At 49.3% G+C, this 21,824-nt stretch overlaps 7 protein-coding genes across 7 annotated transcripts; 4 read left to right on the forward strand and 3 right to left on the reverse strand.

Moving 5' to 3' along the window:
- Window positions 1-196: 196 nt before the first annotated feature.
- Window positions 197-2,660, forward strand: Pdw03_8100 (DNA mismatch repair protein, C-terminal; the record flags this gene model as incomplete). The annotated part of the gene is made up of 4 exons (XM_066101868.1): window positions 197-304; window positions 379-558; window positions 605-871; window positions 924-2,660. The coding sequence occupies 4 exons, from the start codon at window positions 197-199 to the stop codon at window positions 2,658-2,660; spliced, it is 2,292 nt and encodes a 763-aa protein (XP_065956951.1).
- A 1,049-nt stretch (window positions 2,661-3,709) lies between these two features.
- Window positions 3,710-6,025, reverse strand: Pdw03_8101 (Protein tyrosine phosphatase Pps1, putative; the record flags this gene model as incomplete). Its single annotated transcript, XM_014677753.1, has 6 exons — window positions 3,710-3,836; window positions 3,899-3,955; window positions 4,012-4,132; window positions 4,190-5,083; window positions 5,137-5,223; window positions 5,284-6,025. The coding sequence occupies 6 exons, from the start codon at window positions 6,023-6,025 to the stop codon at window positions 3,710-3,712; spliced, it is 2,028 nt and encodes a 675-aa protein (XP_014533239.1).
- A 4,012-nt stretch (window positions 6,026-10,037) lies between these two features.
- On the forward strand, window positions 10,038-11,598 carry Pdw03_8102 (Protein-vacuolar targeting protein Atg18, putative; the record flags this gene model as incomplete). The annotated part of the gene is made up of 5 exons (XM_014677754.1): window positions 10,038-10,089; window positions 10,157-10,311; window positions 10,387-10,546; window positions 10,622-11,489; window positions 11,553-11,598. 5 exons carry the CDS (start codon window positions 10,038-10,040, stop codon window positions 11,596-11,598), a joined length of 1,281 nt encoding a protein of 426 aa, XP_014533240.1.
- Window positions 11,599-12,080: 482 nt separating this feature from the next.
- Pdw03_8103 (EF-HAND 2) lies at window positions 12,081-12,749 on the reverse strand (the record flags this gene model as incomplete). Its single annotated transcript, XM_014677755.1, has 2 exons — window positions 12,081-12,565; window positions 12,626-12,749. 2 exons carry the CDS (start codon window positions 12,747-12,749, stop codon window positions 12,081-12,083), a joined length of 609 nt encoding a protein of 202 aa, XP_014533241.1.
- A 281-nt stretch (window positions 12,750-13,030) lies between these two features.
- On the forward strand, window positions 13,031-15,268 carry Pdw03_8104 (uncharacterized protein; the record flags this gene model as incomplete). Its single annotated transcript, XM_014677756.1, has 1 exon — window positions 13,031-15,268. The coding sequence occupies one exon, from the start codon at window positions 13,031-13,033 to the stop codon at window positions 15,266-15,268; it is 2,238 nt and encodes a 745-aa protein (XP_014533242.1).
- Window positions 15,269-15,741: 473 nt separating this feature from the next.
- Window positions 15,742-18,123, reverse strand: Pdw03_8105 (Pre-mRNA splicing factor RNA helicase (Prp43), putative; the record flags this gene model as incomplete). Its single annotated transcript, XM_014677757.1, has 3 exons — window positions 15,742-15,864; window positions 15,916-17,782; window positions 17,840-18,123. 3 exons carry the CDS (start codon window positions 18,121-18,123, stop codon window positions 15,742-15,744), a joined length of 2,274 nt encoding a protein of 757 aa, XP_014533243.1.
- A 356-nt stretch (window positions 18,124-18,479) lies between these two features.
- Window positions 18,480-21,174, forward strand: Pdw03_8106 (Protein methyltransferase RmtC; the record flags this gene model as incomplete). The annotated part of the gene is made up of 4 exons (XM_014677758.1): window positions 18,480-18,596; window positions 18,655-19,279; window positions 19,357-20,819; window positions 20,887-21,174. The coding sequence occupies 4 exons, from the start codon at window positions 18,480-18,482 to the stop codon at window positions 21,172-21,174; spliced, it is 2,493 nt and encodes an 830-aa protein (XP_014533244.1).
- Window positions 21,175-21,824: the final 650 nt, after the last annotated feature.

Below are 21,824 nucleotides of genomic sequence, written 5' to 3' on the forward strand. Positions count from 1 at the left end.
AATATATGTAGAGGACAAATGCAACTGAACTGTTGCATATTTATCGCGAGAGGAAGAATACAGCGGAGCAAATGATCTCCACAAAACAATGACGCCTGTGCTCTCTTATCGCCTTATCGAATCTTTGCCTTTTCTTCAACTACGCGCACTTCGCAATTCATTTTCTCGCGGAATTTTCTCCTGATATCTGAAATCCATGATGGAAAAAGACGATAAGAATGTTGAAGCTAGCGATCAACGAGGCACCAAACGTGCAGCAGAGGAAAATGAGCCTCCGGAGCCCCCTAAACCAAAGAAAATCAAGGTAACACGTGCACATGAATCCCATCATATACTATCATTACTATCATATAGAACAAGTACTAATGTTCCATACAGGCTTTGGATCCTGATGTCGTAAACAAAATTGCTGCTGGGGAGATTATTGTTGCTCCAATGCACGCGCTAAAGGAGCTCATCGAAAACGCTGTCGACGCTGGCTCCACCTCCATTGAAGTCCTTGTTAAGGAAGGGGGCCTGAAGCTCCTCCAGATCACTGATAATGGCCATGGAATTGATGTAGGTAATATTTAATGCTACACCAGCTGTCTCTGACCCTATCTAGCGAGATGACCTCCCCATTCTTTGCGAGAGATTTACAACATCTAAGCTCAAGGAGTTCGAAGATCTGACCTCCATTGGAACATACGGGTTCCGCGGTGAAGCTCTAGCTAGTATCAGTCACATCGCACATCTAACTGTTACAACGAAAACCGCTGGATCTAGCTGCGCTTGGCGAGCACATTACGGAGATGGCAAGTTGATACCGGCAAAGCCAGGCCAGAATTCGGCACCCAAAGCAACGGCTGGCCGAGGAGGAACTCAAATCACCGCAAGTTAATCAGAAGAATAAATTGCATGCTTTCAAGCTAACAAAGCCCAAGGTCGAGGACCTCTTTTATAACGTTCCCACTCGACGGAGAGCTTTCCGCTCTGCAAGCGAGGAATATGCCAAAATTCTCGATGTCGTCGGCCGGTATGCAGTGCATTGCTCAGGAGTCGCTTTCTCGTGCCGCAAGCACGGAGACTCCGGTGTGAGCATCTCGACTCAAGCTAGCGCAAATACTGTCGACCGGATCCGCCAGATCCACGGCAGTGCCGTGGCGAACGAGGTTGTTGAATTCAAAATGGAGGACAAAAAGTTCGGATTTCGCGCATGCGGCTTGGCTACCAACGCCAACTATCATGTCAAGAAGACAGTGATTCTACTTTTTATCAATCACCGCGCAGTGGAGTCAACTGCTGTTAAGCGTGCAGTTGAACAGATATACTCTGCCTTTTTGCCCAAGGGCGGCCACCCTTTCGTCTATCTTGATCTCGAGATCGAGCCTAACCGCGTCGACGTCAATGTACACCCGACTAAGCGTGAGGTGAATTTTCTAAATGAAGATGAGATCATCGAGATTGTCTGCACCGAAATCCGATCCAAGCTGGCTGAGGTGGACTCGAGTCGCACATTCCTAACACAAAGCCTCCTACCTGGCGTGCAGACCATCGAATCCCTACAACACAATCAAGGAACACCAGCCCACGTGGGAACAAGTGAGGTAACAAAAGTCGGAGCGACACCCAAAACACCGGCAACGACAGAGAGACCCTACGAAAACAACCTCATCCGAACAGATTCCAAAGTCCGCAAAATCACAGCAATGCTAGGCCCAGCCACAGCCTCACCTCGCGACCCATCCAACCCAGAGGCACCCGCAGAAACCGACGCCCCAGCGATATCAATCCTAGACGACGGCCTCCAGTACGAAACAACAGATCGCCAACTCCTCAAAATCGCCCTCTCATCCGTCAAGAATCTTCGAGCCTCCGTCCGCTCCGAGATGCACAACACACTAACAGAGATGTTTGCTTCACACACATACGTCGGACTAGTCGATGAGCGACGCCGACTCGCAGCGATCCAATCAGGCGTGAAGCTCTATTTAATCGACTACGGACTCGCATGCCACGAATTCTTCTACCAAGTGGGCCTAACCGACTTCGGAAACTTCGGGGTCATCCGACTCGACCCAGCGCCGAAGTTAGTAGATCTTCTGAAAATCGCCGCAGAAGCAGAACGGCAAGAACACTACGATTCGAACGAGGAAGAAGCCGAGTCCATCTTCGCCAACGCACCGGAGATGATAGCACGCACGCTCGTCGATCGTCGCGAGATGCTGAATGAGTACTTTTCGTTGCAGATCAGTCCTCACGGAGACTTGCTCGCAATCCCGCTGTTGTTGAAGGGGTATCTACCAGCTCTGGCGAAACTGCCTCGTTTTCTGCTTAGGCTTGGACCATACGTGGACTGGGGTAGTGAGGAGGGTTGTTTCCGCACTTTTTTGCGCGAGCTGGCTACATTTTACACGCCTGAGCAGCTTCCGGTTCTTCCGCAGGTTGCCCAGGACGTGTCGGGGGAGTCGGCTACGCAAGGACCGGTGGTAGCCGGTGACTCTGGTGTGAAGGACGAAGATACTTTTGTTAGGGCCCGCCGTGCGCAGATGGTTCGCATGTTGGAACATGCCGTTTTCCCGGCTCTGCGAGCACGGCTGGTTGCCACGTCACGGTTGCTGCGGGGTGTGGTTGAGGTTGCAGATTTGAAGGGGCTGTATCGGGTGTTTGAGCGCTGTTGAGTGGAGGGTGTCCTAAGATCATACAGTTGTATAATACCGATTGATTTATGAATAACGAATGTATCTGGCTGCTTCTCGGCGGGGATTTAAAGGCATACATCAGTGATTCGGGATCATGTTGGAATCCCGTTTCTGCGTTTGGCTCGATTTTCATGTAAATCTTACTACGGATCTTTGGTCGAATCGAAGATGTGCAACGTGCAGATCAGCAGAATAACATTAGAATTACAAGCAGAGACGCCTGTGATCGCCGAGCTTGTAACCACGCCATGTCCGCGCCAACCCTAGATAACAAATAATTCAAAGTCACAGGGAAGGGATTGAGAGAAGAGGAAAAGGTGAGGGAGAAAGATAAGAAAATCGAGACTGCAAAATGAGGTAAAATGGATATGCATGTTGAGAAATGCACAATTATCTTCTCGAAAGCTCCAGTTCAAACTTGCAGCGCGGCATGAAGACATAACCCCTGGATAGGATGAAGTGTATCATGCGAAGTGCTGGTAAATGATGTGGGCCGAAACAGCAGTGCAAATCCCTGCTTCCTGGACAGGACAGAAAAAAAAAAATTGCAAAAGCTGAAAATTGAAAGCAGAAACACAGAAAAGGGTGAAATCGAGAAGTAAGATCAACAAGATGGGTTGGCTGAGAACAATCAAAATATCGGGTCAAACAGACATAGCAGAATTCATTGCATCGTGGATGGTGGGTACAACATCTCTCATGCCCTGAGGTGTTCAAAACGCCGAGCGCCAAAGATCAATCAAGAGGTCGTCCCTAGTTCGTAGAAATCTTGCAAAGTCATTGTCTCGTAGTGGGTAGTATCTCGCATGGCTGAGGTGAAAAAATCACGCATTAAGAGTAAAATGGGGTTGGTGTTAGGGCCATCGTGAGGCTGAGTGTTGACCCTCAAGCAGTCGGTAGAGAAGTGATGTGCATTATTTTGGCGATTGTGCTTGTAACAAGAAGGGCCATTCCGTATTATCTAGTAAGCAACCCTTCTGATAATGATAGTGCGGATTGGGAGCGAGCCTCGGAGCCGAAGGCTATTCTTAGTGTCTCGAATAGGGCTTGTTGAGCAGAGCGATCTCACGCGCAACAGTGTCCCATTCAAGCTCTCGCTTGACAGGCAGGCCTCTCGTTTTCATTTGATGCTCTTCCCATTGAAGAAGCTCATAGCTGCAGATAAGTGTAAGTAAAATTTCCTTGTTGGGCATGAGAGTACAAGAACACAGACTTACACAAATCGAAGATGAGGTTGGATGATGACGTTGAGTCGCCTTGCACGGACAAAGCAGCTATCATGAATTAGCATTGTTGACTCAACTAAATGACTTCACTGAGATTATCTTACTATGCACGCGGGAAGGAGAGATTTTTGGACCCCATGACTTCAGCGATACAAATAGTTGCGGATCTAGAAACACCGACTCGACAATGAACCAATGTGGCTGTGCCTTGGCGCTTTCCTTTTTCTGTACATATGTTAGCAGATTGAAGCCACAATAAGCTCCAAAGGGTAGAGGACTTACCAATGAAGTCCAAACAGCGATCATACTCCTGAAACAAAGGATCAATGCCATTGTCTTGGACATTGTCAATGTACATCAAATTATCAAGTCCCCAGTTGGCACGATCCGTATCTGTCCAATTGATAGCCTCGCCAATACTGAGCACACGCTTGATCCCAAGCTGCCACAGAAGTTCCGGGTTGTTCGCATGATTCAGATTGCCCAGATACAGATATGGCAAGACACGGCTAGGGAAGGAGCCATCCATGTTGTGGAACCAATGGGGATCCCCGATTTCCGAGAGATCCGTCGACTGATTTACGGGGCTTTCCTGTAAGAGACGTCCTTGAATGTGGCGTAGGAAAGCAACGTCTGTCGTATAGGCAAAGAAGTTGCGTTTCTTTTCGCAATGCAGTCGAAGCCAGGCTTCATGGGCAGGCACACCTTCTGCAAACATAAAGTACGCGACAGCCAACAACGAACTCTCGGTATAACCGTCCGCACAGTGGATGAGAATCTTACGGGGTTTGCCATTTGAGTTGGTCATTACAACGTCTCCATCGGTTTCGAGCTCTTCCGATGAAGTCTCTGGGTGTGCGAGATAGTAGATCCACCTTATGGTGTTAACAATGTCCTCAACCTCTCGGGTGTTCCCCGATGGGAGCACAAGAGATCCCGATGAAGGGAACTCCATGCGCTGGGAACCACTCTCTATCTGTTTGTCGAGCATGGCGAGGAACCTTGGACCAGGGATATTGGCCATGTCGCATGCTTCGATCAACAGATCGTAGCCATCTTCCTTTGGCGACTCAAGGGCATCATTTTGGAAGTAGTCCGGGGTAGACCCGAGCCAAACGTTGGACGAAATCTCGGATGCCCGGGACATTGTAGACATCTCCAGTTGCTCCCATTGGACTACCAATTTGTTAGCACAAACTCCGGGCGCGCCAAGATTCATTTGAAGTTACCGAAATCCATAGTGTGGCCTGTCGGTTGGCCGTCCGCATCGATAGCAATGATCTCTGGGTGTTTGTCCGCAACTTTGGAAAATTTGTCTGGGGAATTACGTCAACATATGGTCCATAAGAACAGGGAGTCAAGGAGAAGTAACGAACCGGCAAGAATGAAGGTGTTGTACGTCGGTCGCTCCTCCAGCGGATCCATTTTCGTTCGCCATAACCGCTGCGCCTTGGCAAACTGGTTGGCTAGTTCAACAAGTCCGCTATGGCTGTCATCATCTTCGGCATAAATAACAATATCCGACATTGCAGCCAACTTGGCAGTTTGTATTTGGAAATTGCGGACGGAGAATCCCTCGGGAGGATCCGCCATCAAGAAGTGGGATGAAGGTGCCAGCACTTCATGGGCGCTCACTGCGCCCTTGATGCGTGACTGGCTTAAGTCACCTCCAAGCTTAACTACCATTAGGCCTCGCCAGCATTTTGGAGTATGTCGAGCATGTCGCTTGCGACTTGAAAAGAATCGTAGCTGCAGATGGTTGTCTCGATGCAGGCCATGAAGCCAAGGAAACATCAAAGATGCGTCGGGTAAAGGTTGTGATGCTTGATGAGCGATCGCAGCCGCCAATTTGACTCCGTCGATGGCATATACCGCAGGGGATGATGGTTGTCCAATGCGCATTCTCTCATCTGGAGGAGATAGAAGCGAGGACGGCTGGTCGCTGGGCCGGGATTTGGAGGTAGGCTGAGACGTCGGAATAGGGCCTGTGGGGCATACTGGAATATGTCTGTTCGGTATAGGACTTGACCGTCGGTTTACAGTCAAGGCTGGGGGAATTGGAGAAGAAGGAGGGGTCGAGTGGTGCAGCGCCTGCTGTTGAACTAGCACCGTGGCCATGATGACAAGACAAGTGGTTGGGGAAGTGGGTGTAATATTGCGATGAAGATGGCAAGGTCACTTGCAATCGCGGCACTTTTGAGAATAGAATGAAAATACGGTTACATCCTTTGCAGTCGAGAGGTAGTGAAGAGTGCCCAAAGCAATGGCAATCTGACTCACGAGTGACCACAAGCACAACTATGCGGCAGTTGTTAGCAGAAGGTCTTTAAGCCCTTTGCAAGTTTGAGCCAAAGTGGCAACGAGGTGCAAAGTATCGAAAGGAAATAAGAAGAATCTCAAGGTCAAAAGAAGGGGGGGGAAGGGAAAGCCATACCGGAGATAAGGCAAGGGGTGAAGAATGGAAAGACAATGCCAAGTTAGGCGACAAGGGGAGACTTAAGTTGGATGCAAGAAAAGCAAGTAGAAGAACAAAGAGAGAGAAATGAAGTGGAGAGCAGAGGGGAAAGATAACGTGGGACAAGATCTGACAGTGAGAGTACATGTACATTGTACAATTTGTCCCTACGTGAATTCTATTGTTCATATCCATTTTGTAACATTTGTAACATTACATGTATGCATTTAACTGGATATATCTCATCATCATCACTTACTATCATCGTCATGGTCCCCACGATAGTCCCCCTAATTCCATCTGTATCCACACGCTCCACCGCGGGTCCAAATATGATCCGCCTAACCCTTGTCTGATTTGATGTATGATGTTTACATTCGGATTCAGATTAGGGAATGTCATTTCCCCCATTCAACGACCGGGATTCTGACCACTTTTCTGTCAGATTTAATTGCCCTTAAAATAGCCTAGGCGTCAAAAAAAAAAAAAAAAGGAAAAAGAAAAAACTCGACCTCGGGCAACGTATCTATGTGGCCAATCATTTAATGGGCACCGATGACGATGAGATTTCCTGATACCATGTTCGGGGTTGTAGGTCTGTGCGTCTGGGGAGGGGGTTTTACTACTGTCAAAATCTCCTTGGTTGACGAGGCCCATTGGGGAACATAGAACTTATCACCTCCGAAGTGTTTGTCGGATCCACATCGGATGAGAAAGCCCTGCCAGCCGGAGGTCGAGCCATTTCGTGTCCATGGTAACAGCAAAAAGTCAATTTGACAATCCAAAAGGAAATCCACGGATAATTGGATCTCTCATCCAGTTGTATCGGATCTGTTTGAGCTTGATGCTACTGAAACTCTGGACAGCAAAGAGTCCTGGATATTCTGGACATTCTGATGGGTTTCAAGTTTCAAAACGCTCCGAAACTTGTGTGTTTGAGCAAGAGAAAAGACCCCTCAGTCCACCAAATCCTGCTTGGAGATATCGTATAAAACTACAAAGATACAAGGTATCCTGTACAGGGTTGAGACTAACCCCGGATCGCCATTGTGATCCACTTGCGGTGGAGGGGACATCAAACCCATGGGATATAAGATGCCCAATCGTAGACACATGCCTAATCCCGTCAACAGCCATTTTCGACCTTCGGAAACAGTGCAGTGGATCTTGTGATAAACATGTCTCAATGCAGGTGCCCAAGAGTTGGACCAGGTACCCAACGCCGTTACGCCAGTGCCTAGAAACAAACCGATGTATCTATATGGAGGCAGGTATATCCAGGTCATGAAGGTTTAAGGCGTCACACCAGGAATTTAGTCGTCCTATCTTTTCCCTCGCGCATCGCTAAACATCTCAATCACACAGGAGAAAGCCCTTCCATGCCTACCCTCATTGGTCACTCATCTCCTGTAATTCCGAAGCGATCATAGACAGAAGTGGGCTGCATCAGGCAAGAGCGCAGTCTTGAGCGATCGGGCAACTTCGCGCAGATTCTGCGTCGGTTCTCACCAGGTCTGCAGATCCCCGCTATCATAGAAATCAGGACTGGATCTGACCCCTTTGGTCAGGTTGGTGAAGACCGTGTTCACAGCTTTTAATTGTCACTAGGGACGGAACATGGAACATGTCCTGCTTAACCAGCGGGATGGCATGAATACTATCACTGCTGGTGTGCCTAGGTAGACTCGAGCGAGTCGGCACCGGCTTTTGGGTATATAGCAAAAACTCCATGCGCCAGTCGGAATGTGCAGGAAATGCACATCATCGGGCGGAGACAAAATAGGCTGTTCCTTGTCTTGGACTTCGCCCACGTTGCCTGTCACAGGCCCAGTCAGAATATCTAGCCTACCTGGCTGTTTGCTACCCAAATGGCGGGTTTATCCCTAACCATACATAGAACATTCCTCCACAAAGTTCATGCTTTTTGCCGCCCTCGCATGCGTTTAAATGACATCTGAAACAGAACATCGGTGTGTTCTTACAGATGACATCCCAAAAATGGGTTCGGGCCAGATCGACCTGCTCCGGGTATTAGCAAAGTCTTATTTGTCAAAGACAAAGTCCGCCTAAGCGGCCGACTATTCCTGTTTCACATGATAGTGGAGCCACATGGTGACCGAGTCTCCGTCTGTGCAGAAGCTATGCATGTTTGCTGTGGTCTGGGCCACATTCTTTGGACATTGGATAGCTTGAATAAGTATAGGCAAGTTGACCGTCTCGTCTGCTGCCTATCTGACTGGGACATAGCCTGGACCTGTTCAGCGAAAGTCGGTGACTGAAAGCTTAATTTCTTTAATTGCGCGGCATGAACAACAACCTAATAAGGGTTGTTTCAGTAGTCTCTGCATAAGGGGCTCTGTTGTGTGAGGCGGGTAGCTGCCGTACCTTGTTTTCCTCGCGCTTGCGAGGGACTCCGTCTGCAGTTTCGGTACACGGGTCCAGATTGAAATTTTCGAGAACTGTACGGAGTACTTCCTTGGTGACGCGCGGCAGATTGAATCCATGCCCCGGGAATCTTGCCGGTTCTTACATTTTCCCCAGCCACTAGGTTACGGGATGTTGAAAGATTGGGCTTTAGTGACACCTATGTGAGCGGTGTGACTGGTGAGTCAGGGACTGACTCTGTGATGAGTGATGACGGGCAATGGCTATATCATTCAGTCAAATTAGTGCTAGTGCCTTCGATATGTTAACCGAAACTATCGTTATCAGGCATCTTAATTATTTATTGGACAGTCTGCTATGACACATGGAGTATGGTAGACATGAAACGATCCGTCGAGCCAAGAGCATACATCGAATAAAGGTGACCCTTTGATCTGCTAAGGAGGTTCATCTGTTAGGCAAGTTCGTATTGGTCGGGATCGATCAATCTGCCCGTAACAGGTCATTGATTTGTTGTGATAGAGATCCATCAGCCGAAGAATCCTAGTACGATCACGAGGCTTATCCCAACTTTGGTTTCAACAATTATCGACATCTCCTGTCCCAACTCACTCTTCATGTCCAGGATGTATATTAAACTTGGGAATGAGTCCATCTGATAGGATTTGCCCCCAATATAGCACATAGATCTACCTTGTATGCTGAATTCATGCCCGGAAATTTTGTTTGGAGTTGACAAAACAGCAAAAAGGGTGGGGCTTGCGATCACAGTAGAAGATCTGATCCCCACGTCACTTTATGTTGGGGGTGAGGACCTCGGGATACTCTCGGTCGTCTCACGGAAGTAAGCAAGGAGGAACCAAATTTCATAGCTTAACCAATGCTCAAAACTTCATAGGAAACATCGGAATTTCATCCTGATTGATCGGACCCTATAAGTTAAAATCGCCAAAACCAGCCAGCGAGTGAAGCAAAAGAAAACAATTGCTGACAAGAGAAATCTGTAGGCGGTGGGAAATCAAGGTGTGGCCCAAGCGCAAACCTCTCGCTTGCGACGACCGGAGACTTTGCGGATATCATATCCTCTCTTCTCCGCATCCTTGTCTTAAAGGCATCTTGCTTTGTTATACTCAAGTCCAAGATATGTTGCACAGCAGCCAGTGACGGGCAAAGCGTTGCTGGTGGCTCCCTCTCAATCTCGCCCTAAGCGGGGTATCTCCGACCCCCGAGAGTTGCCTTGTATCAATCTCATTAATTTCAATTACAATCCTGAACCTTTCCAAAAAAAAAATGGCCATGAATTTCGTGACCTTTAACCAGGACTACAGCTACCTGGCTGTGGGTGAGTCTCTCTCTAAAATCTTTGCTTTCTGTTTATCGTTGGACATCCACACTGACCGCACTTATAGCAACATCCAAGGGATTTCAGATCTTCACAACTGAACCCTTTACCAAGAGCTATGAAGCCAAGGAGGGGAATATTGCTGTGATTGAGATGCTATTCTCAACCTCTCTTGTAGCCCTTATCTTATCACCCAGACGCTTACAGATTCAAAACACCAAGGTATCTCAAATCATCTGGACTCACTCATGTCACTGTAGACACTTCGTGTAGATGTGGAACTAATTTCTGAAATAGCGGCAATGCACGATATGTGAATTAACATTTCCGACAACAGTTCTTGCAGTGAAACTGAACCGCAAGCGACTTGTTATTGTCCTTGAGGATCAAATCTACCTTTATGATATCCAGACCATGAAGCTTTTATCCACTATTGACACCTCACCAAACCCAAACGGTACAGAGCCCTTGCGCCAGTTTTTCTTTTCTTCTTTTTCCAGCAATATTTTGCCCAGTTCTGACAAATAAACAGCAATATGTGCCCTTGCACCGTCTTCAGAGAATTGTTACATGGCATACCCTCTTCCACAAAAAGCTCCTGCAGGTGCAAATATACCAGCGCATGCGCCCCCTGGAGCAACGCATGTACCACCTACGACTGGGGATGTTCTAATTTTTGATGCTATTAAGCTAGAAGCTATCAACGTCATCGAAGCCCACCGCTCTCCTCTGGCGCTCATTGCACTGAATGGCGACGGGACTTTACTTGCTACTGCCTCAGATAAAGGAACAATCGTTCGAATTTTCTCAGTTCCAGATGGCCATAAGCTTTACCAATTCCGACGTGGCTCAATGCCGTCACGAATTTACAGCATGTCCTTCAACACCACATCCACACTCTTGTGTGTCTCTTCATCCACTGAGACCGTCCACATATTCAAGTTGACCCACCAAGGACCATTGTCAGACGGCTCTTCATCGCATTCTCCTCCAGGTCGGGACCGTGGTTCTTCACCAAATACTGGATATTCCCCCGTGGAGGACGAGACGTGCGGTGATGCGGGCTCAGATTCTTCTATCCGAAAGCACAACGGCACTTTGATGGGGATGCTTCGCCGGACCTCTCAAAACGTTGGCGGCGCAGTTGCCGCCAGAATGGGCGGATATCTTCCCAAGGGAGTCAGTGAGATGTGGGAGCCAGCGCGTGACTTTGCTTGGATCAAATTGCCGCGATCGAACTCTGGCCCTGGTGGGAACGCAGGCCCCGGCCCGTTGCGGAGTGTAGTTGCCATGAGTAGTAACACTCCCCAAGTCATGGTCGTCACCAGTGATGGCAACTTCTATGTTTTCAATATCGATCTGTCGAAGGGTGGAGAGGGGACTTTGACGAAACAATACTCGTGAGTTTGGGAACCCTCTTTAGACTTGGCGGGCCAAGTGTAATACTAACACTTGTACTACAGAATTGTTGATTCAACCGATAGGCTGGGCTACACTACAGATTTTTGAGAGCCAAACCCCTGGAAGACAAATCAAAAATTTAAGGGAGAGTTACAATTTTAGCTATTTCTTGTTCTCCCAATGCCTTTTTTTCCGCATCGTCTCTGTGTTCGGCATTGGCGTTGACAGCCATCTCTTGCCATGAATCATCCCGTCCCTTTTTGAGCTTTTAGCGTCTCAACACTTTCCCCCAGCGTTTGTAGTCATGAGTTCCTACTTCGTACATGGTTTGGTGTATTGACGAGTGCGCTTTATTTAACGGCTAGCTATTTGTCGTTAGATCCGCTGATTCCGAATTTAAGGCCTTGAATAGCTAATTTAGCTTCTCATGAATTTTCTCTCAGAAAAATTCAACATGGAGATGTTTTAGATTATCGCAACTTAGAAAGTGGAAGTGTTGAAAGAACTGTGAGGCTCAAATTGATGGAAGCCGAGATGCAGAAGTGCGTATGTACGTAGAAAAAAAGAATGGAAACTGTGAGCTCAACATTTTAAATATTACGGCGGAACTTTTGAGGAACATTGCTAACAACAACTTGAATCTGCTCCAGCTTCTCGAGGGCAATAGCAGCATCCTCCTCCTCGTCATGCTTGCGGAAATGCTCAATGTCCTCGGGGTGGGTCAGGTCCTCCTCCGTGGTGTCATCGCCGTGGTATTTCTCAAAGTGATGGATCTCATACTCATACTCCATGTCACCATGGTGTCCGGGGCCGTAACCGAGATCGGGCAGCCGTTTGCCTGCAGCAATACCTGCCAGCCAGTTCTCCCGGTTAATAAACCCAGTGTTTCCACTGTCGAAAAGCTCAAACACTGCGCGCACAGCCTCTTGTTTCTTGTCTTCACTGACAGATGCATTGGATTCGTCGTTGAGGCCGTACGTCTTGCGGACTTCGTCTTGTGTCCATGTCCCTGAGGAATCGTAGTCGTGAAGGATGAAGAATGAGGTTGGGTCAAAGGATCTTATGTGGTGTTCCTCTAGATGTTATACTCCGATTAACTTCAACTTCTCAATTCACGCATCTGCACCTGTCCTACCTATCATGTGTCTCGTAGCCCAATCATCTGAGGGAGCTTCGTCATTTGAATGCGAGCCATGGGCATTGGCAAGCCCGCTCAACGCAAGCAGGCCAGCAGCGAAGCCGAACAGCTGAGTGACCATTGTATATCGTGACAATATAGATTCGTTCAAGAAAACAAAATAGCATATAAATTTATAGGCCTTGGAAAGACATTCAAGGAGACATGGGGTCTTAGCTCGTTTGCAGTGTTTGCACAGAGGACCCGAGCATTTGCGGAATTGCAACCTTTTTTGCTCCATTGCATGTTACCCCATCTATTTCCATACCCCTACTCGCGACGGGGCTCCGGGAGGAGTCCAATTGATTAATAGTTTGCATTAATACCTTTTGGATCAGATTGCTCGATAGCAATGCCCTGAGAATGCAGGTTTTGTGGTCCCGTGCTGTTTCGAAGCAGTCGTCCTGTCGCTGTGTCGGATGTTTGAGTACTACTGCCAACGGGGTTACTTCGCGGGCAGCAAACTCTAGTAAGAGACGGCTTCGAATTGGAAACTCCGTTACTGCACTTTACGGCAGCATTTTCGCCGCCGCTGCTATTGCCGATGCGAGCGTGAAGGATCGCCGCCGCCATGACTGGGACGAAAAGATTGCTGCGGTCAAGGCCGAAGTGAGCGAGTTGGTGGATGAAGAGGAGCGCATTTTGGCGTCATTACAATCGCGAAGAGAAACCCGAGGAATCAATCGTCCAAGACAAGAGAGGGGATTCGGCACCGTTGGTCGCCTCCCTCTTGGAATTCAATCCCCGGCCAGCTTCAACAGAATAAGAGCCTTCCACACACAAAGAACACGGTTGAACGTGGTAGGGGCTCGGACTGTGGAAAATCAGCCAGCTGAGGAGAACGAACATAAGATTGATGAGGAGGATGAGAGCGAGATCTTCCTTCCGCAGGAGACATTACCCAGCTGGGTCTTGGAGGATGATCTTCGTCTGAAGGCCATTCAGAAGCTTGCTTTAAGGCAATTCGCTATCCGGATTTTGTTACGACCAGCCATCGCACATCGTTACTCGGGCGTTTCAATGAACTACGCGGCGGATTTCGAGACTCCCCAGGTAAACGTGTCGCAGCTCTTGGAGGAGCTGAATCATATTCGCTATCGAATGAACACCTTAAAAACGAACAGAAACGCCACATACAGTGATATTACGCAAGACTACGCCGCGAGTCAATGGGGCGAGATGCAAAGAGAGCGCGAGACCCTTGATGCCGAACTCACTAATGACATCCACATATATACGAGCCAGCAGATGTCTCTCCAGGAACTGCTTATGCGGATATCCAATAACATCTTGAGCTCGAGGGACCCGGATCGACCAACAGCTTTCCGGCTCATGATCATGGCATTTGGACAGACCCGACAAAATGACCTGGTCGAGCTGCTCCTGCGGACATTATTGCCGAACCGGTTCTTCCTAAACCCTTCGCTGGTGATCACCATCATCACCTTCTTCAGAAAATCGAAAAATCTCAAGGATTTTGATTTGTTCTTGAAAATGCTTGGCGGAGAGGGCTACTCCGTCAACCTTGGGAGCAGGGGAGTTTATAAGCACCGAACGGTCAATGGTATCGATCTCATTGTTCCATCTTTAAACAGCAGCAATCCTGTGATCTATGCCGCCTTGATAGGGGCCGCATTGCGTTTCGACCAGCCCGATCGAGCCGATGCTTGGCTCCAAGCTGCACGAGGTGGGGGTTTCTTTGATAGTTGGGAAACCCTGTTCACCTATCTCCGGTTCTACAGTCTACGGAGGGACTGGGACAAGGGTGCGAACGTTTTGAAGCGAGCTGTCACCTATCTCTTGTCATCAACGGACCACCGTCTCGATTCAGTTGAAAGATTGCTTGGGCGAATGGTGGGCCTCTGCGACTCCTGTGACCGACTAGATGCATCGGATGCATTGGTGAGAGCCGCTGTGCACAGCGGCTTTGATCCAAGACTTTTATTACGGCAGTCAGATTCGGGACCTTTTGTCCATGCTGATACCAAGCGATGGTCTAATGCTGCTAAGCAAACACCAAAAGAGAACATTGACCGCCCCTTGTGGCAGAAGTGCTATGACTTTGGAAACACTTTCGGGGAATACCTGAGCCAAATTGAGGTGCCGCCAGAGGAAACCTTCGCCCGACGCAATGCCAAACTGGCCGATCAGCATGCAAACAATGCTCTTTTTACTGCCCTTGGTCGTGGCCGGACGCCTGCCATCGGCGAGGGAAAGATACCCGCTGGCAACACTGTAAATGAAGACATTTCTACGCTTAAGGGCGAGGTTGCCCAACTCCGCGAACTTATCTATGAGCTTCGCAAACACCATATCTCAGACTCCTCCATGGGAAATTCCTCCCGCACGTCCACTACTGAAGAACCCCTCCCTCCGCCCGCCGAACACATCATACCTCTTAAGAACCCACAACCCCAAAATCCCCCAGTGAGTCGCAATTTCACCAGAACTTCGACTAGGATCAGCCTCGCCAGATCCCAAACCTCATCTTCATCCCCACGGAAATCAGCCAAGCGAAACAGACGGCGAGAACCCAATGCAAATGAACCCTCAGTGGAAAGCACAGCTCCTATTGTTGAGCCCGCATTATTTGCCAGCTGAGATGTGGATTTAAATTGTCTCTCAAAGCATGGACATCGACTGACTTTTCCCCGATTGAAGACGGAGAACTTTTTTGTATATTAAAACGACACATTTGTTTCCAATAGAGCATACAGAACACCTTGGGCAAATGGCCCCGAGTGTTAACCAGCCCAAGGCGTTGGCTGTGAATACAATCGATTTTTGAAGAAAGCTCCATAGTTTCGTTCTAATAGGCCGGGCCCGAGCCTCCCGCGTATATTGAACAATGGCTGGATACTTTATCCAAATTTTGATACATCCTCTCGAATCTGGCAAGTCTCGATAGATCAGTCGAAGGCACCGGCCGAAAAGGATTATCCGGGGAGCAAGTAGGGTATGGCACAACAGGAAAGCAAAAATTCTATTCAAATATGGACATCGTGATGAGAAGGAAGCAGTGCGACAAACAAGCGTATCAAGCGTAAAATTTAGGCGGAACAGAAACAAAGGGTCTATCGACGCTTTTCAGCGCGCATCTTCTCCTTGCGAGCGAGACGATCAGCGGCCCGAATAAGAGCAGAGCGAATGTCACCCTTAGGAAAGCTGTTGATATCATAGTATGTAGGGGCAATATCCTGGAAAGCGATAAGTAAAATGCAAATATAAGAGGGGGGTGGGGAACATACTAGAAGCCATTCTGGCTTGACTGCAGTGACAGTACGAATGTAGTTCTTGGTTGTTAGAACAAATTCGTTATACAAGACCCACTCGGCCTCGTGAGCCAAGACGGTGGAGGGGTGCAGGAGCACATTCTGGTTGTCCTTGATGGTAAGGTATTGGCTCTTGCCGCCTGTATCTTTCTTCGCGACTTGCATGAAGAAACCGGCACATAGGGCACGGCGGATGTTCTCGTAGTACTTCTTGTCCTCGAAGGAAGTGGAGATCATCTCGAGATCCTGGCGTTCCATGATGCGGAGCAGCTGGGAACGGACGTTATCAGCGGACTGGAGAGCACGCTGGGAGAGGAAGTGGTCATGGCACCACTGCTTGGGGTTTTCCTGGGCTTCATCGCTTCGGTATGCGTGGTAGACATTCAGCATTGTCAAGTGGTCTCCGTCGGGGTGGGCAAACAGGTTCTTCATCTCGTCAGCACGCTTGCGCTGGGCAGCAGGACGCACGAAGACCTGCGGCACAGACAAAAGGGCGGTGATGGAAAGGATTTCATTAGAGCAGTAGAATTCGGGGGAGCTGATCAACATAACAGCGAGGGCGGGGTCGAGAGGGAAATCGGAGGCCAGACGACCCAGCTGAGTAAGATTTCCATCATCGTCCAGGCAGGCCAAATAGTTCAGTTCCTCCAACGCTCTCATCAGGGTCTCTGGGGCAGGCGGGTCCATTAAATCGAAGTGGACCAGATCATCGACACCAAGCTTCTTGAGTTCGAGCACTGTTGATGACAAGTTCGACCGGAGGATCTCAGGGTAAGTTGATTCGATCAATTCCTTCTTGAATGCGCCCTCGGTGTAGAGGCGGAAACACTTTCCGGGACGTGTACGACCGGCACGACCAGCTCGCTGCTGCGCGGAGGCCTTCGAAATGGGGGAAACGAGAAGGGATTCGACACGAATGCGGGGGTTGTAAATCTTTTGCTTGGAGAATCCGGGATCCACGACGTAAACGATACCGTCGATGGTAAGAGATGTTTCGGCAATGTTGGTCGATACGATGACTTTGCGCCCGGGGCGGCCGCCTGGGCGGCGAGGAGGCGGTGCAGGGTCAAAGATGCGCTGTTGCATGTGAGGAGGAAGACTACCGTACAAAGGATAGACCTTGAGAGGACCAGCGTCGGCCTCGCGAACCATCTCATCTCCTTCGAGCGCGATTTTCCGCGAAGCATCCTCAATCTCTTCCTCACCAGTCAAGAAAAGAAGAATATCTCCCTCAGCTTCGGTAGCGTGGATTTGCAGCACAGTCCGAACTGCGGCCTCAACGTAGTCTTGCTCAGGTTCGGGGGTGTAGAAGATCTCGACAGGGTGAGTACGACCGGGAACTGCGAGAAGGGGTGCATCCATGAAGTAGCGCTGGAACTTTTGGGCATCCAGAGTAGCTGACATGATAATAATCTTCAAGTCAGGCCGACGCCCCACAACTTCCTTTAAAAGACCCATCAGGATATCTGTCGCCATAGTTCTCTCGTGAGCCTCGTCAAGAATGATTGTGCTGTAACGCGACATGTTCGGGTCGTTCATAGCCTCGCGAAGAAGCATACCATCAGTCATGTACTTCATGATGGTCTTTGGGCCAGTCATATCTTCGAAACGGATACTGTAACCAACTTCCTCTCCAAGTTTGACATCCATCTCAGCCGCCACACGTTGGGCGACAGACATGGCAGCCACTCGTCGGGGCTGCGTACAAGCGACCATTTTGCCCTGAGTTTGGGGGAGATCATCGTAGAGGACGAATTGCGGGATCTGCGTAGTCTTTCCGGAACCAGTCTCACCAACGAAGACAAGGATCTGGGACTGCTGGTAGAGTTGCAGGAACTCGTCACTGAGAATTATGGTCAGTACTTTTTTTCTTCTAGATTGGCTGTCGGGCAGCACTCACCGTTGCGTGTGGACAGGCAGATCGCGACGGGTCTTCAGGATTGAGAAGTATTTGCTGGAAAAGGGTCGGCCACTAAAAGGGTTGATATCGCCATCTTCGACCTTTTTCGCCATCGCTGCGGTGGTCTGGTGTCGCTTGAACTTGGCCAGGGCCGCGTTGTCGGAGGAGCCATTGCTGTTCTCATACATGTGAGCGAGGTAGGGGTTGTTCTTTGGGTCCCCAGCGTCCATCTTCTGGCGCTTCGCGCGCGCGCCACCTTCGGAGTCAGATCGGTTATCGGCCATTATGATGGTGAAAGGGGGGAGAGTGTTGAAGAGCAAACTCGGCGGAGAGAAGAAGCTGAGATGCCGAATAAAAAAAATATGAGATAGGCAGGTCTGCCGAGCGCCACAGCTGCCTATCAGACTCACCGCCAGTCTATTCTGCCGCTCTCCACAAAGGGATCGATAATCTTCGAGCTTGTTGACGCTCTGTGTGTTTTTGTCTAGACTTTTCTGTGCCAATTCGTCTGGTGCGCGTGGCTTGCTGGATAGGGCTGCCTGATCCTCGGTTTTTCAGCTCCTTCATAGCTCATTGCGAGCCTTCATCCACATCCCTAGTTCCAGATCACCCCACCATTGCGCTAGACTTCTCTGTCAATATGGAGAGCTATAATCCTTCAGAGGATCCGGGCCCAGCTTTCTGCATCGGGCACTATGAGCACAACCGGGTGGTTACCGTGACCTCTCGTGTCATTCAAAACGTACATGAGAGTAATGTCGGTTCTTTTTCTAACCTGTATCAAAACTATCACAAATGCTAACTTGATTTGATAGTATGACATGATGACCGTTCCCATCACGACTTCTCATTTCCACTCGCGGGTTCTTGGCCTACTGTCCTCTTATTTGGCCAATCTTGAGTCCCCAACTTACGATGTTGTTGGAACCATGGCTACTACCCAGAATACTAGGCCTGTGGTGGTTCCGCCGCTCTCGAATGCAGACTCGTATCTCACCCCGAATGATGCTACCAGTCAATTGGTTGGTGTGACCAGTAGTTGGATTGATCTATGCTCACCTGACCCCTTGATCGCCGACTTATCCCGGCAAGTTCTGATGTTGGAAGTTGCGTATGCTGCGTTTTGCGGAATCGGATATCTTTTAATTCCTGGCCCGAAGTTGCATCATGGTACCTTGCACTCCGAGGGTGTCATCTACTATGCGCGTGCGATTCAAGATGCCTTGGACCTCGGCCCCTACATTCAATTTCACATTTGGCAACAAATGGTTGACAATCCAGAGGTTGAGGTTGATACAATGGGCGACTTGGCCCCGCTTGCTCGGGCAGAATACCTGGCACCAGATGAGGGAGAGCCACTCAATGTTGATGCGTTTGGAAGTTGGGATGCTTGGGATTCAATCAGAAAGACTTGTAAATACCACACAAGACTGCTCGTTGGTATGAGCCAACCCCTCCTTCCAATGACCCGTAGCCATTGTTACAATATCATGAACTGAAGCTAACCTGAACCACAGCTCTGTCTCTGCCGAAGCAACTGCCGTCTCTGTTTGTGCAATCCCGATGGCATTCAGAACCAGTGCGTTTGCTGACCATTGATGGCTCGACGTTCATCAAGAACCAGAAAGGATACCCAGTCTTGTCCAAATCACACCAAGGTTTGATTGCGAAGATGATGCGTCTTAGAACTACGCCTTGGATTATCCTTTGTGGCGTTGGTCCTATTCCTGGACTTGAAAATATCGAAGACCCTGATACTAACCAGGCTTCGCTATCTGGATCTGACTATCCAAGTCTGTCACAGGCTAGCAAGAAGCACTACGACCCTACTCCACATCTCTCGTATATTCGCAACCTGCAGCAGCGCCAGCCCCCGCGGACAGCGATTGAAAGGTTCGGTGTTGGATACCAGGACTATTTGCAGGCACCTCTACAGCCATTGACAGTCAATTTAGAGAGTATCACGTATGAGGTATTTGAAAAGGACCCCATCAAATACGAGTGGTATGAAAAGGCAATCTGCAAGGCATTGAAAGACTGGGCGGATCAGAAGAAGGCCACGTCCCACCCGGACGGAAAAGTCATTCTTGCAGTTGTGGGAGCTGGTCGCGGCCCACTAGTCACTCGCGCACTGAAGGCTAGCGCAGACGCTGGAGTCGAAATTGATCTCTGGGCCGTGGAGAAGAACCAGAACGCGTTTGTGTTGCTGCAACGACACAACGACACAATCTGGGATGGTAAGGTCACACTGGTCCATTCAGACATGCGAAGCTGGAAAGGGCCTCTGGTCCGACAGCTGCCAACTACGGCTACTACCAGCCCCGTGGGAGAACCCCTTGAGGGTTTGGCTATGTGCCATACCCATGTTGATATCATTGTCTCGGAGCTGTTGGGTTCCTTTGCGGATAATGAGCTTTCCCCAGAATGTCTGGATGGTGTGAACGACGTGATCAACCCCGTCCACGGCATTTCCATTCCAGCCTCATATTCGGCACATTTCACTCCGGTTTCAGCTCCCAAATTGCATGCCGATGTTGTGCACCAGACGGTGTCCAACCCGGCTGCCCCAGAGACCCCATACGTCGTGATGCTTCACGCCATTGACTTCCTCTCCACCACGGATACGCCTGCCTGTGGCGAAAGTTCCAATCTCAACAGTGGAAACCGGGCATCCACCCCGTCGGTGTCATTCTCTACTACTGAATTTCCCACTCCCTTCGTGCAGACCGCCTGGTCTTTCTCTCACCCGAACCGACACATTCCTCCCCAGTCCCCGATGCAGTCGACTATCTCGAACGCTCACAATGTGCGCCAAACACGTTTGGCCTTCCCTTCCCAGAACCGAGGTGTGTGCCACGGTCTGGCTGGATACTTTGAAACGGTGCTCTACGGTGATGTGGAGTTGTCTACCAACCCGGTGACCATGGATGCCAAGAGCGCAAACATGATTAGCTGGTTCCCTATCTACTTCCCCCTGAAGGTAAGTTTTAAAAAATGTCCAATTTCACCTCTCGCTGTTTTCCCATCACATTGACATTTGTCTCCAGACCCCTCTTAGTGTTCCCGAAAATGGTGAGATTGTCGCCACGATGTACCGTCAAACCGATGACCGCAAGGTCTGGTATGAATGGATGGTTGAGGTTTATGCCCTTGAACCTACTACTGCCTCTGCCAAAGCCACTCCTTTGAGCTATGCGCAGGCCGGGTCTTCCAGCATGGGAAGCCCCGAACCCAAGGAAAATGCTGCCAAAAAGACCCACCGTACTGGCTATCGCCGCGTGCGAGTGGGGATGAGTGATTTGCACTCTAGCATCAAGGACGGCTGCTTAATGTGAAATTTACAAGTCAGAGTTGAATTTAATTTGTTCGAGCCATGAGCTCTAGTGTTCTGACAGCAACGGAGTAAATTTGAATTATGCCATTTCAGACCGCCAAACACAATCACGCGAGCAATCCCTCAAGGCTCCGTGGAACGCCAAGAGATTCCAACCCCATGCGTGCCAACAGAGCCCTCCATGCACCCCTTGGCAAGGACCGGGCATAGCCAAAAAATTTCGCCAGGTTCGAGGCGAGTAGTCAAGCTTTTTCTTTTTCTTATGTGATCTTAAACCACATGCTCCATACGTCACTCCACTCCCAATAAAATCCGTATTCGGAGTGCAGTCTACCTCGGATTCTACTTTGCGTATTCAACGAGCTGACCGGAATGGGACAATTCACCGGCTCCACCAATGCATTGCGGTGTATCGCCAAGACCGATTGGAGCAGTGTCCATGTTCCAGTACCAGGGCCCTGGATGTGATCTGTATTCGGACGATCATTGTGTAAATCAGGAGTGTTCCCCGTGGGCTGAACTGGACCGAATCCCCTCCTCACATGCAACATCATATAACATCGATCTTATTGCATGCCGTGGTTCCTTCAGCTCCATAATTGACTTGCCCATGTGTGAAACCCCCTTTCAGGAACCTGTATCCCGGACCTG

Source organism: Penicillium digitatum, chromosome 3 (genome assembly GCF_016767815.1).
Source record: "Penicillium digitatum chromosome 3, complete sequence".
NCBI lineage: Eukaryota > Fungi > Ascomycota > Eurotiomycetes > Eurotiales > Aspergillaceae > Penicillium > Penicillium digitatum.